The following is a 15,427-nucleotide window of genomic DNA, read 5'->3' as shown; positions in this document are numbered from 1 at the left end:
TCCCCTCTTTTTCTCCCAGAAGCTACATACCATCACTCTCAAGTTACTCGATGGAAGCCTTGTTCCAAACTACTCCATACGCTGGTCTTTTTCTATTTGTGGTTCTTCCCTTTTCCGTACTGAGCAACAATGACAACAACAAAACTTCCCTCCCACCAGCCTGGACTCCTCATCAACTGCCTCACACTCCAGGCCTACCCAATCTGGAGAAAATACTTAGCACACGCCTTTCCTCCTTTCGTGCGTCAGTGGACCATGTCCATGATCAACTTGGCAAGTAGGCACAGCCTGGCGTTCTGTTGACAGCACTTCCGGCATCTCCAGGTTAGCCAGGTGGCACAGTAGACAACACCTCACCCATCCACTGACTCTACCTTCTGTGCCTCGCCATTGAAAAGAAGCAAGCTGAACATCCCCCAGCTGATGTTACTAGGAAGCCAATCTGGCTCAGACTTGTCGAGTTAGCAATGAGTAATGTGTTTAGAAGCCATGCCTGGAGAAATGTGGGCTAAGCCTCCACCTGTGGCACCGGCATCCCATACAGGTGACGGTTCTAGTCCTGGCTGATACACTTCTGATCCAGCTCTCTCCTATGGTCTGGGGAAGCAGTAGAAGATGGCCCAACTCCTTGGGCTCCTGTGTGGGAGACCGGGAAGAAGCTCCTGGCTCCTGGCTTCAGATCTGCCCAGCTCTGGCTGTTGCAGCCATTTGAAGAGTGAACCAGCCACTGGAAGACCTTTCTCTCTCTCTCTCTCTCTCTCTCTCTCTCTCTCTCTGTAACTCTTCCTCTCAAATAAATAAATAAATACAATATTTTTTTAAAAATCTGAAACTGGGAGTAATGTATAAGTACTGGAAATGTATTTCTCACAGTTTTGGAAGTTGGAAAGTCCAAGATTCAAGGCATTGGCAAGTTCTGTGGCTGCTGCGGGCCCAATTTTTGTCTCCAAGAGGGCACCTTGAACGCTGAGTTCTAATGCGATGTAAGGACAGACAGACAAAAGGGGAACGAAGGCCTGCCTTGTCGCCTCCAGCCCTTCTGTATGGTAGAAACCCCATCCACAGAGCGCAGGTCCCACTTTCTGATATCCTCCCCTGGTGACTAGGTTTCAACACAGAAATTGTGGAGGGACCCATGCATTCCAACCACAGCAGGGGGCTCTCCCAGGAACTGAGGGGAGAGCTCTGAGCCACCATCTCCCCTTCTACCTGCCAGGGTAACTGGCGGGGGGCACAGAGAATGGACTTGCGGGACAGAGTTCTATGGGTGGCACATGAGGCTTTTTACTTCCTGTCCAAGGGCAGGATTCCAAGAAAAGCGAATGCAAATGGGCCTCCTGTGGTGGCGTAATGAGGCTCTCTCTCTCAACTTCAGTTCTCGGCCCTCAGTGGCACTGGTCACACAGGTGGTCCCCCACTCATTTTCTTGGAGAAGGTGTCCAAGCAATTACTTTGCCTCTTATTCTAGGAAGTTTCTGCTATCTCCCATCTTCCATTAGGAAAATGCTACAGAGGCTTCACCTGGGAAAATGATTGAACTATACTCACCCAGAGAGAAAGATCCGGATGACTGCATAAAATATGTCTGGATCTACATAATCTGGAAAAGCAATCAAAATGTGAACTTTACTACAGGCAAAAAAGGCAATTGGTTCCATGTGCACTGGCCCTGCAGCTCTCCTGGGGCTGCCGCCTCTATCTGATGTGCACACAGAACTGGAAAGAAAGGGCGCAAAAGGAGAAGGAATGTTCCTTTTTGAGGTCCCTTGCACTACCGTGTCCAGCACTTTTAAACTATTCCATGTGCTGGTCTTTTCTATTTCTGGTTCTTCCCTTTTCTGTACTAAGCAATGACAACAACAACGAAAAAAGAGATCAAGGTCATCTCTAAAAATGCAATGTTTTTACCAGACACGATACTGGAGGGACTGTGGGAAGTGTAGAGAATTGAAGCAGAGAGAATTACCTGCCCCGGGGCTTTCACAATGGTGAAATGAAATTCATCCACGCCTTAGTGAAGTCTGCCTGGTGAGCAGGGGATAGAGGGTGCAGTGTCCCTCGCCCAGGCCTGCCATTCCAGACAAGACCCAGGTCCCTTTAACTGCATGGCTACCTGAGGTCAGTATTACGTGAAGCTACTTTTGAATCTATGCCAGCGCTTGGGGATAACTGTGTCTACTAATTTATTAGCTTTTATGTAAGGAAGCATGTCCTCATACTTGTACTATTTTTTTCTTAAAATTTTACTTAAGGAATACAAACTCCATGCATTTAATATATACCATGGAGAGTCCTCCCCTGTCTACCTCCCTCCCACCCATCTTCCTCCTCCCTCTCCCTTTCCTATTCTTATTTTTCACAAAGGTCAGTTTTCAGTTAATTTTATACCCATAAGATTAACCCTACACTAAGTAGAGAGTTCACCAAATAGCATGAAGAAAAAAGAACAAAACCAAACAAACAAGAAAAAAAATATTGTTCTTGACAGTCAAGAGCAGGGCTGTTCTAATTTTTTTTTTTTTAATCAACGCTTGAAGGTTGTTTTCCCTTCTGAATTCTGTGACTTGTCCTGTGTAGATCTTACCCAGCTTTTCGGCTCTGTCTCTTTGTGTCTGAGAATAAGACACAGCTTTGAATGAGGTCTACATGACAACAGCTCCACCTCACCAATTCCCCTTTCCTGCCTAGTCCCGGATCCTCCTCCTCCTCCTCCTGCTCCGTGTTCCCTGAAGTCCCTCGGGGACTTCCTTCAGCCCCTGAGACTTCACATGCCCCCAGCTGTCCCGCTGTTCCCACTCAGCCATGACAACGCCCACGGAATGGACTTTTCTGAGGCTGGACAACACCATGGGCTGCTTCTGAGGCTCTCCCATTGGTGCTGTGTCCCCACCAAAACTGCTGAGTATCACCCACAACCTTCTGCTGAAGCCATACGACTGGCAACATCTTCCAATCCTACCCAATTTGCCTTATTAAATGAGGAGGAGTCAAATGATCATTTCAATACATGAACAATATTTCTTCACATAAAATAGCATCAACAAATGTAAAAAAAAACTATTGATGAAAAAATCCCATTTGTTTACTAAGAATAGAAGGAAACGTCTTTAAATGGATGGCAGGAATCCATGGAAAGCTCTAAGTAGGTCTTTTCTTTAGTATAAGATGTTAAAAACAATTCTTTTGGGCTGGTGCTGTGGTGCAGTGGGTTAACGCCCTGGCCCGAAGCGCCGGCATCCCATATGGGCGCCATTCGAGACCCGGCTGCTCCTCTTCCAATCCAGCTCTCTGCTATGGCCTGGGAAAGCAGTAGAAGATGGCCCAAGTCCTTGGGCCCCTGCACTAACATGGGAGACCCGGAAGAAGCTCCTGGCTCCTGGCTCCTGGCTCCTGGCTTCGGATCGGTGCAGCTCTGGCCATTGCGGCCAATTGGGGAATGAACCTCTCTCTCTCTCTCTCTCTCTCTCTCTCTCTCTCTCTCTGCCTCTCCTTCTCTCTCTGTGTAACCCTGACTTTCAAATAAATACATAAATCTTTAAAAAATTATTTTAAAGTGTGAAACCAAATAAGGATCAGCATTTCCACTCAATATTCACATTCAGAAGAACAAAAAATAATAAAAATAGACAAAAATTTTCAGTATTATAAATAAGCAAACACAATGTCTATAAATACAATATCTACACAGAAAACTTAGAGCATCAACACATAATTACTTTAGAATGAATTACAGAGTTTACCGAGGGGGTGTATTCAAGGTTAACATCCAAACACCAATTTCATTCTACAAACCAGAAATAAATAGCAAGGGGGCAGTTAAGGGGGGAAAAGCTGCATTCATTAGAAACGGAAGTGACTGGTAACTATGAGTAAAACAGAAGAATAGAAATGACCCAAACCTTGACAGAAATTAAGGAATAAAATGAATAAACGAAAAGGTGCACCTTTACACAATTTGCATGAACAAGAAAACACAGGACCGATCTCTAAGACGATAAATGTGTTGAAGGAGAGTGCTCTCTCTGGTTGGGTGGACCTCAGACCACGCAGCCAATGAGAATAGGCAGCAATGGGAAGAAATGATTTGGGGTGGTTCCCTCAGGAGTCTTAGTTAATAGCTGATGATGTTCCTTGTCTCGTCACCGTCCCTGGTCCTAAGACAGGAAGACTAGATACAATACCAAACTCCTGCGATTCCTCCGTATTAGTCACACACTCAGTGCAGTCTGCACTTCCCTCTTATGTATGTGCATTAATCTGCAATACTGGCACAACCTTTTTAAAGATTTATTTATTTGCTTGAAAGGTAAAAATACATAGAATCAAAGGGAAAGAGAGAGAAATCTTCCACCTGCTGGTTCATTCCCCAAATGGCAGCAAAGGCCGGGGCTGGGCCAGGCCAGAGTCAGGAGCCAGGAGCCTTCTCCAGGCCTCCCACATGGGTGCAAGGGCCCAAGCACTTGGGTCATCCTCTGCTGCTTTCCCAGGTGCATTGGCAGGGAGCTGGATTGGAAGCGGAGCAGCTGGGATTAAGGTCAGTGCCCATATGGGATGTCAGCGCTGCAGAGAGCAGGCTGACCTGCTGCGCCACAGCACCGGCCCCAGTACTGGCACAATCTTACAGCAGGTTTTCTGAAATGACAGGTCTGTCTCTATGTTCCCTATTCTGTTTCATGGTTTCTCTTTCCCTACACCAACCCCATCTGCCTTTAAAAAAAAATAGCTTCATCATATTCTTCATTTTCAAGCAGAAAAATCCCACCCTTGCCTTGTTTCCCTTCTCCCAGGAGCATCTGTGCTATTTTTGACCTTTTGTCCTTCATCTAGACTGTTAGAATCTGCTTGTCAAATTCCATTCTAAGATAATCATTGTTGGGAATTTTACTCAGACTGCACTGAGTGTGTGACTAATACGGAGGAATCGCAGGAGTTTGGTATTGTATCTAGTCTTCCTGTCTTAGGACCAGGGACGGTGGCGAGACAAGGAACATCATCAGCTATTAACTAAGACTCCTGAGGGAACCGCTCAGCCCAGCAGAATTTGACGCTGCATACGAAACGGCGCATCTTTGTTGATGCAATGCGGTGGTCCTTCAACTTGCTATGAGATCAGGCATAAACTCTGGACATCTCCCTCGGCCTCTTGAGCCTCACGACCCCTGGCCAATCCGGTCTTCCTTCTCGATGTCCCTTGCTCTTCTCGTCTGCCCAGGGTTGGCAGCACAGCGTAAGTCCCCGGATGAGATCACAGCTCCGCCTGAGGAAGTCACGTGTGGAATGAGATCTGAAGTCTAAATAGGAGTTAACTAGGCAAAAGCTGAGTAGGGCAGAATGTTTGAAACAGAAGGAAAAGCAGATACATGAACGTTGGAATGGAAGAAAAAAGGTCCTGAGGTTTGTGGTAGAGCAGGTTAAGCCAGGACCTGCGATCCTGGCATCCCATGTGGGCGCTGGTTCAAGTCCCAGCTACTCCACTTCTGGTCCAGCTCCCTGCTAATGTGCCTGGGAAGGAAGTGGAGGATGGCCCAAGTGCTTGTACCCCTGCACCCACATGGGAGACCACAGGAAGCTCCGGGCTCCTGGCTTTGATCTGGCCCAGCCCTGGCTGTTGCAGACATTTAGGGAGTGGACCAGTGGATGGAAGATCTCTCTCTGTCTCTCCCTCTCCCTCTCTCTCTGTAACTCTGCCTTTCAAATACATAAAAGGAAATCATTAAAAACAAACAGGAAATAAGTTCCTTTTCAGGAAGAAAGAGTCCAGGCAAACACATGATGTCAAATAAAACAAAATCCAAATTCAAACTACAGGATGACATCATTCTGGGTCTTGCAGAACAGGCTACAAATTTTGACCTTGTGCTTACAGTAGTGGAGACTCCAGCGTTTTTCCATAGAGCCACAATGTAACTCACAAATGTAGCCTTCCATTTTCCAGTAGTAATATGCAAAAAGGGAAAAAAACTAAAAATTGGCAAAATTAAAATTAGTACTATGCTTTATGTAGCTCTAAGTATCTAAAGTATTATCATTTTACTAATCAATAAATATAAAATTTATTCATGATTTTTTTGGTAATAAGTCCTTGAAATCCAGTGTATATATTTGCATCTTTTTATTTTACACCTATGGTACATTTAATTTGGATGGCAAACTTTCAACAATTAAGTGAAATATAGTCTTTTTTAAAAATATTTTTATTTTACTTATTTGAAATTCAGAATTACAGAGACAGAAATTACAGAGAGAGATCTTCCACAACTGGGCCAGGTTGAAACCAGGAGCCAAGTGCTTCTTCCAGGTCTTTCACGTGGGTGCAGGGGTCCAAGGACTTGGGCCATCCTTCACTGTTCTCCCTGGCACATTAGTAGGGAGCTGGATCAGAAGTGGAGCAGCTGGAAAGTGAACCAGCACCCATATGGAATGCTGGCACTGTAGGTGGTATCAACCTCCTATGCCACAATGTCAGCTTCAAAATATAGTCTTTCTAATAATAAAAATGGGTCTAGGCCGGTGCCGCGGCTCACTAGGCTAATCCTCCACCTAGCGGCGCCAGCACACCGGGTTCTAGTCCCGGTCGGGGCGCCAGATTCTGTCCCGGTTGCCCCTCTTCCAGGCCAGCTCTCTGCTGTGGCCAGGAGTGCAGTAGAGGATGGCCCAAGTGCTTGGGCCCTGCACCCCATGGGGGACCAGGAGAAGCACCTGGCTCCTGCCTTCAGATTAGCGCCGTGCGCCAGTTGCAGCGCACCGGCCGCAGTGGCCATTGGAGGGTGAACCAACGGCAAAGGAAGACCTTTCTCTCTGTCTCTCTCTCTCTCACTGTCCACTCTGCCTGTCAAAAAAAAAAAAGGGGGGGGGTCTAAAAGAAACCTTTGTTACACTGATTCAGGCTTTGAATTTCAATGAATTGAAATTTAATCCAATTAAAAAATTACTATCCCAGCTACCCTGTCCACAGGCCACAATTTGAATATTTGATAGCCTTATATGGTCTGTAGTAGACTAGACATTGAAGCTTTCTTCATTTTGTTTGTTTGTTTGTTTGTTTTTTGACAGGCAGAGTGGATAGTGAGAGAGAGAGACAGAGAGAAAGGTCTTCCTTTTTGCCGTTGGTTCACCTTCCAATGGCCGCCGCGGCTGGTGCACTGCGGCCAGTGCACAGCGCTAATCCGAAGGCAGGAGCCAGGTGCTTCTCCTGGTCTCCCATGGGGTGCAGGGCCCAAGCACTTGGGCCATCCTCCACTGCCTTCCTGGGCCACAGCAGAGAGCTGGCCTGGAAGGGGGGCAACCGGGACAGAATCTGGCGCCCCGACCGGGACTAGAACCCGGTGTGCCAGCGCTGCTAGGTGGAGGATTAGCCTAGTGAGCCACGGCGCTGGCTGACATTGAAGTTTTAAAAGTATTAGCAGGCATGGGAGTTGAGGAGGCACATATCTCATATCAGAGTGCTTGTGTTTTTGTCCTGGCTCTGTTCTACAATTTATCTTCCTGCTAACGCGCACACTAGGTGGCAGAAAATGGTGTCTCAAATGATCAGGTCATCCATATTGGAAAGCCTGATTGAATTCCTGGTTCCTGGCTTTGGTCTGGGCCAGACCTGGTTGTTGCAGGTATTTGAGGAGTAAACCAGCAGATGGGAGATCTCTCCCTTTCAAAGTTAAAAACAAAATATTAATGATGCCGCCCAATTTGCACTTTAAAAAGTACTTTCAGTGGCTGGCATTGTGACTCAGTGGGTAAAGCTGCCACCTGCAACATCAGCATCCCAGATGAGCACTGGTTCAAGTCCCGGCTCGTTGCTAATGCAGTGGAAGATGGCTGAAATTCTTGGGCCCCTTCCACCCACATAGGAGACCCAGAGAGAATTCCAGTCCTGGCCACTGTGGTCCTTTGGGGGAGTGAACCAGTAGATGGAAAACCTCTCTCACTCTCCCTCCATCTCTGTAACTCTGCCTTTCCAATAAATATATAAACCATTTTTTAAAAAGTTCCTTTAGGCTGTCACATGCACAATGAAATAGACTGGGTAAGAAGCAGGTGGACGATTTGGAAAGCCACTGCGGAAGTCCAGGCAACAGGTGGCAGTAGCTATACCTAGGATACATGACAGTAGAAATGAAAATAGGAAAAGAGGCACACGTTAAAGCAAGACCCTGCAGGCTGTAGTGATGGAATGCCACAGAAGTTAGATCTGGCACCCACCAGAAACAACGCCAAACGCTGGACACAATATGAAAACATTATAGGTATTGAAGAAGGTCAAGAATATCAAGGCGGCAAAAATCTCAATGGAAGCAGGAATCCAGAGCCGGAGGCAGACGCCTGGAGTGGCAGAGCCAGCTCGCGCCGGGAGAGGTCTTTCACTCCTAGCGCCCACAGGCTGTTGCTTCAGTGGCCTCTCTGCATGGCGGAGCCGGAATAAGGATCTGGGTCCGGCCATGGTATTTACACACGCCCTCTCCACACTAAGCTGGGAATCCCAAATGCCTCGTCCTCAGCTTCAGCGTGAGCCAGGACCTCCCACTGCACCCCTTCCTGCCTCGCGAGGCAAAAGGGAGGTTACATTAGATTAAAAGACAAAGATGTGCCTTTGTGAAGCTGTGACCATTTTTTTTTTGGCACATTTTTAGCCCGAATTCCATTGCCTGCTTAGTATCTGGCCCTTCACTTTTCAAATTTTACTCTATGTATCCCCAAATTTTAGTGTCCCCATGAAGCAGGAAGAACTAAAAGGCAGTATTTCTTTAATCCTAGTCCCTAGGACTACTTACAAATTATGTTTCACCAGCAGTCACTGTGCACTTACTCCCATATAGGACCTCCATCCCTAATGAGTTGTACAATGAGAATCAACTGCACATTTTGTTCCCAAACTGCACTCTATATGTTGTGTGTGTCCATGGTTGCAAATTGTTGAAGTCTATGCTTAGCATGGAGTTGGTCCTCTGTATATAAAGTCATACTAAAAATGAACCTTAATGAAGAAGGAGATGGGAGAGGGAGAGGGAGGTGGGTTGGGAGTTGGGGGGGGGGAAGGTGTGTATGGGGGAAAGAACTACTATATTCCTAAAGCTGTATCTATGACAAAACGCATTCATTAAATAAAAACTTAAAAAAACAAATTATGTTTTTATAAATAAACAGCACCTGACTCCAGTTTCCTGTGATTGGTAGATGCTGGGAGCCGTGATGACTCGAGTAATTGGGACTTCTACACTCACGTGGGAGGCTGGCTTGAGTTCCTGGCTGCTGGCTTTAGCCCGGCCCAGTACCAGCTGCTGTGGCTACTTGGGGAGCAAACCAGTGGATGGGGCTCTTTTTGTCTCATTTTGTTTCTCAAAAATTTTTTCTAAAAACAATGTTAAAAAAAGCATTTTTTTTTCAGATGGAAGAGTTTACTGCCAGCAGGCACTGCTTATAAAAATCACTTTTTTATACTTTTTAAATATTTTTTATACTTTTTATACTTCAGGAAAAAGCAAGTTGCCTAAAAAGGGTGGAGCCCCAAGAAGATTGTAAACAGGCAAACTAGCAAACCTTGACCATATTCAAACAAAGTAGACACTGTAGATTTCAAGGTAATGTTCCAATATGATACACAATTTAAATTCTTCCCCATATCACTAAGAACTCTTCTATAAAGACATAAAATTCTTTCGTGTTTTAAAGTTGATGCTCTCACTCTATAGATAGATAGATAGATAGATAATGTTTCAAGATTCAATGCATAGACACAATAAAATTGGATGTATGGTAATATGATGAAGAGTCTACTGGCTTAGGCATTAAGTATTTGGACCAGTGAGTGTAGTTAGTCCATGGGCAAACACAAACATTAGAAATGAAAATATGATTTTATTCCCATACGGAATTTCATAGAGAAGAATTCCAGTGTCAACTCTTTTCCAGTAGGGTTCAGACAAAATGAGAAATTCCTCCAACACAACTAATGAAGCAATCAGAAGAGAATGGTAGCAGAAGTTCATGCTACAGTGTAGCCCCAACTAGCTCTTTAGAAAACCTGAGTGAAACACATACCCTGACTTGTGAGAACAAGATGGTTTGACTCCTCTTTATTACGAAAAGAAAATTTCATGGAGTTGTCCATGGCTCACGCAGAAGCTGGTACTTCTGTTGATTCAGAAGGAAATAAAGACAAAACGTTCCAAGGTGCTCTGGGAAGTAAGATATGTGTGTGCTTTTCTGAAGACAGGAGTTAAAATAAACATACCCAAACAAGTCTGCGGCTAACCCAAATGCTTGCAAATCTGACAACAGGTTTCTGACAGTCGCAAAGCTCCAGCCCAGTCCGGCGCTGTGTGAACCAGTAAGTCAGAAGCGCTCTGGATGTAGGGCTCGCAGACACGCAGTGCAGACACGCAGTGCAGACACGCAGTGTAGACACGCAGCGAGAGGCGGCGTGTGGAGACGGATTTGGCTGATATTTTCAGTGCTGTTAAGGCTTCTGCTACAGGAGGAGTCAGCTTACGAGAACAGAAGGCTCTGGATTTGTTTACAGTCACTGGTGACTAATGTGCAGTGCCCTGAAAAGCTCGACACAGGCCTAGGGGCTTAGATCTCAGTACGGGGGTCCAACACGCCAGGCGTGGCTCACCAACGGGGTGTGTTCTCCTCTCCCATGTGCCTGGTGAGGGGACATTTATAAACAAAGAGGGCACAGATATGGTGAAACTGTGCTCTGAAAGGAACAGATCGACCCAGTGGTTGGGGCTGAGCCAAGCCAAAGCCAGGAGCTTCACCCAGGTCTCCCACATGAGTGCAGGGGCCCAAGTGTTTGGGTCATCCCCTGTTGTCCTCCCAGGCCATAGCAGAGAGCTGGATAGGAAGTGGCGCAGCCAGGACTTGAACTGGTACCCACATGGGATGCAGGCATTGCAGACAGTGGCCTAACTTCCTCCCCTCAAACACTGGGCCCACAATCTTCTCTTGCAAGAATGACTTTCCTTAGGGCTCCATTGTGGTATAGCAGGTAAGGCGACCACCTGCCAATGCAGGCATTCCATGTGGGCACTGGTTCATGCCCTGACTGCTCCACTTCTGATCCAGCTCCCTGCTGACAGCCTTGGAAAGCAGTGGGGGATGGCCCAAGTACCTGGGCCCCTCTACCCACATGGGAGACCTGGAAGAGGCTCCCAGCTCCTGGCTTCAGCCTGGCCCCATACTGGCTGTTATGGCCATCTAGGGAGTGAACCAGCAGATGGAAGACCGCTCTGTTTCACCCTCCAACCTCTGCAACTCTGACTTTCTAAGTAAATTAATGAATATTTTTTTAAAAAATTATAATTTGAAAGTCATAGTTACACACACACACACACACAGAGAGAGAGATAGAGAGAGAGAGGTCTCCATCCACTGGTTCACTCCCCCAAATGGCTGCAATGTCTGGAGCTGTGCCAATCCAAAGCCAGGAGCCAGGAGCTTCCTCCGGGTCTCCCACATGGGTGCAGGGGCCCAAGCACTTGGGCCATCTTCTGCTGTTTACCTAGGCAATAGCAGAGAGCTGGATCAGAAGTGGAGTAGCCGGTACTCGAACCTGCGCCCATATGAAATGCCGGCACTGCAGGCGGCGGCTTTACCCCAGCGCTGGCTCCGAATCTCTCCCAGTTTTTTTTTAAAGGACTACCTTCCTCTACGACATAAAGCCGCCTCAGTAGGACCCACTCCCTCAAAGCACGACTGCCTCAGCACCGTGCTGAGGACTGCATCTTTAACCCAGGCCTGGAGGGATTCAGCAGCCGGACTGACGTGCAGCCCGCTGCGCCCGAGAAGGCTCCAAGACTGGGGATGGGGCTGGAGCCTGGATCGTACGACCCACGCAAGGTGTGGGCAGCTGTGCCCGCCCGCGTGCTTTGCCTCTTCACCCACAGCACAGGGCCTTGGAGACCTGGAGTTTTTTAATGTGGCGGAAGTTGCACCACCCTGGCCAGCTCCACCTCAGAAGTCACCTGCCGTCCCCTCTGCTAGTCTACTGGTTATGAGCACACCACAAGCAAGCTGGGGCACAGGCTCCACCCCCGGTGAGAAGAGTGGCAAGGCCATATTGTGGAGGGGCACGGGGGCGTGGGGTTGTGGCTGTCTTTGGGAAGGGCACTCGGCCACACTGGCTACTTTGCCACATGGTTGAACGTGACAGTAAAATTTTGAGAGCAAATGGCATCTGTGTGCAAAATGGGGGAGGTAGACATGGCACTGTCTCGGACAGTCAGACTTTGTGCACAAGGTGCTGAGAACAGCGCTGGCGGCTGGCCTGGGGTTACCAAGAGACTGAGAGTCAGCTCTGGGCCTCAGTCTGGGAGGCAGTGTGAGGCGGGGAGTCTCTTCCAACCGGGCACACCCCTCTCTTGTGCTCCTGCCTTGTGTGATCTGCAGACCTCTGCGCTAGGAGTCTGGCAATCCTGAATGTGTCTCACTAGGCCGAAGCCAGGAGCCAGGAGCTTCATCTGAGTGGGTGCGGGGGCCCAAGCTCTTTTTCCAGGCCATTAACGGGGAGCAGACAAAACACTCTTCTGGCAGAGAAAGTTGACGTAGGAGATGAATGCTGTAGCCACAAAGAGCTGCAACCAATCCCCAAAGTGTGGGCCACCTTCCTGGCCCCATCTCTCAGACTATGTGTCAGGGAAGGTCCAAAGTCAAGGTCGGCTACTGCAGGTTCCAACCCAGAGAAAAGAATTAAAAGGTGTATTTGAGAGTTTAAAGACATTTCAGCCCTGCACAGGCTAGCTCTGTGGACCCCTGCCCTCACCCCAAGCTCGAGGCGAGCCCTCAACATGACAAAAAAAATGTGTGGCCATCAAAGAGAAGAAACTATGCTAACCACAGGAGATTACAAAGAGCAAAAAAACCCACAAAATGTCTTACCACTTGCTGATGAGTAAAACACAGGCGATGCACCAGCTCCATCTGGTGGACAAACATTGCATCGCTCACTTGGGCTGTGCCCAGAGGGCAGAACCCGTGGCTCCAAGCAGGGCGCCCAACCTCTGGGGCTCCCATCCCAGCGCTGAGGGCATCATACCGTGCATTTGTCCCAAGGTGCTGGTCATGTCCTGAATGGAGAGCTTCAGTCGCTGCAGGGCTTGAAGCAGGGTGTCCTGGTCAGGCGGTGAGATGGCATTCACTGCCTGAACGAGTGCCTGGGGATGAGAGAGCCTGCTCAAGTCACCAGCCTCCCTGAAGTCCACGGTGGGGGGAGAGAGCGTCGGCCTCACAGTGGCAGGAGCCAGGTGAGGGCTCTCGTCCCACGGGGACAGGCGATCAGAGCTCGCTGGGAGCAGCCCTGACCCAGGGCTAAGGACAGCCAGATGCTCACTGGCGCCTCCCACGCAGACTCCTGGGTAAGTGGCCATTTCTGTACTTGTCCAGGGCCTGCTGCCTGTTGGATTCCTCTCCTTCCTTCTCCTGGGTGCTGTCACGTTGCGATCCTTTCTACTCGGGCATCTCAAACTTGGTCAGCCTTACTCTGCAGCCCTGACAGTTTGGACAGGGCCCCCAGGGCCGCAGCCCCCTCTGCCTTCCCCTTCCACAAAGCCAAGACGGCCTTCCTCCTCTCAGAGCCTTCTTCTTCTTGTCTGAACATCTGGAAGGCCAGCACTTGATTATCAGCCTCCTCCAGTGGGCACTCGGCATGTGCTTGCCAGGGAAACGGGGTGAGGAAAGGCACAAACCCAACCCCAGCATCTTCAGGCCAGGCAGGAACACCCATCCACATAGGTGACTCGGGTGAACTGTCATCGCCCCGGAGAAAGCCATAGTGAACCTGAACCCTTCAGGTCTGCAGCAGGTGCCAGCTGCCTTCTCATGAAAACACTGCATCTGTTCCCTCTTTGTCTCACATGAACCCATCTCCTCCACTGGATCATGACCTCTGCTGGGGCCAGGACAACGTTTGGTTGGTTTGCCTCGATTCCCCACTGACTGCATCCGTGCCTGTTTGTTGAATGGACACATGGTGAATTCTGAGTTTTATAGGGGTTGAGAAAGAGGAGCTACACTGTGGGCTAGGACATGGGTCTCTTCTGTTAGTCCCTAAGGAGGGCCATTTCCATCAGGAAATCTACTGTAGGGAAAGGAGTGGGTCTGTGTGTGGGAGGGAGGGGGGGAATCAAAGCTCAGAGGAATTTATCATTTGCAAGGGAAAAAAAGTGCTGTGAAGTAAAGATACCATAATCCCAGGTACAGCTGCCTTTTCCACCAAAACCGTCACCAGTACAAAACCGCGCAGGCTCTCTCCCCCGGGAAACGAGACGATGGTGTCCAAGTTCCTTAGGGAGGAGACGGACACGAGGTTAGAAGTCTGGAGACTGTACCGTGTCACTGAGCTACGCCAACTGCAAGAAGGAATCAGGCAACAATTGTCTGCTGGCACTAAGACAGCTCTGAAGACCGGCCTACACCTTCAGCAGTGTTCACAGAGCAAGGAGCAGATCAGCTCCAGCCCAGGTCCGCTGACTGGAGCCCTCTGAGAGCCCAGCAGGGCCCTGAGGGTCGTCTCCACCATGTCCCCAGCTGGGCAGTGCACAGCAGGAGCTGTGGCCGATTCTTCAAAGGACCAATTCTACGGTCCAGCCCATCACTCTTGTCAAAAGCTAGAGTCCTTGAGTTAGAGTGACAGACAGCAGTGGGTTTCACATTCCCTCTTTACAGGTGTGAAATGGGGGCCCAGAGCTAGCCCAAGGTCATGGTGCCAGTGGGTCTCAGGTCCAGAGGCAAACGCTGCTCCTTCTGGTTGGTGAGATAGACGTGGAGACTGTTGAAAAACAGATCATTTTGAAATGCCCTGCTCTCATACAAATGGATTCAAAGATTCCAGACGGGAATCTACAAACTCTACAAACTCTAACTCCAAGAGTTGGGAAGTGATGGTTTCACCTTCTTCTTTTAAAGATTTATTTATTTACTTGAAAGGCAGAATGACAGAAGGTGGGGGGAGATATGGAGAGAGAAATCTCCCACTTGCTGGTTTACTCCCCAGATTTCTGCAATAGACAGGCTGGGTCAGGCTGAAGCCAGGAGCCAGGAACTCTATCTGGGTCTCCCATATAGAAGGGAAGGGGCTTAAGCACTTCCATTATCTTTGCCCATTGTCTTTCCAGGGGCATTAGCAGGCAGCTGGATCTGAAGTGGAGTCACTCAGGTATGGGGTGCTGATGTTGCAAGCGAGGGTTTCACTCACGGCACCGCCACACCAGCCTCATGTCTTCACTTTCTGTCTGTCTCCCCGTTTCGTAGGTTATAGCTTATTAAGCTGAGATTTGGTGCTGAGAGAGCTGATATGAACTTTGAGCCTCGCTTTGCTCTCCTTGGAAAGTGAAGTCCTGGGGAGGTGTAGAGTGGGGCTGCCCCGCAAGCTCCAGGCCACACATTCATGTTACAGGAGTTGGGATTGGGATTGGGATTATGATGCGGAGGG

General features: G+C 48.6%; 1 protein-coding gene across 5 annotated transcripts in view; it reads right to left on the bottom strand.

The window, feature by feature from the left end:
* IDO2 (indoleamine 2,3-dioxygenase 2) overlaps positions 1 to 15,427 on the bottom strand; it is a 62,689-nt gene that overhangs the window by 17,801 nt on the left and 29,461 nt on the right. For all 5 annotated transcript variants that reach the window (XM_002720799.5, XM_008273930.4, XM_051832295.2 and 2 more), the window contains 3 exons: positions 14,180 to 14,279; positions 13,034 to 13,151; positions 1,549 to 1,600 (listed from right to left, as the gene is read on the bottom strand). In XM_002720799.5, the coding sequence (XP_002720845.2) occupies positions 1,549 to 1,600; positions 13,034 to 13,151; positions 14,180 to 14,279 (270 nt within the window). The remainder of the gene's footprint in view (positions 1 to 1,548; positions 1,601 to 13,033; positions 13,152 to 14,179; positions 14,280 to 15,427) is intronic.

This window comes from Oryctolagus cuniculus, chromosome 2, assembly GCF_964237555.1.
Source record: "Oryctolagus cuniculus chromosome 2, mOryCun1.1, whole genome shotgun sequence".
NCBI classification, from domain to species: domain Eukaryota; kingdom Metazoa; phylum Chordata; class Mammalia; order Lagomorpha; family Leporidae; genus Oryctolagus; species Oryctolagus cuniculus.
The sequence above is the reverse complement of the archived record's forward strand: the minus strand, read 5'-3'. Positions and strand labels throughout refer to the sequence as shown.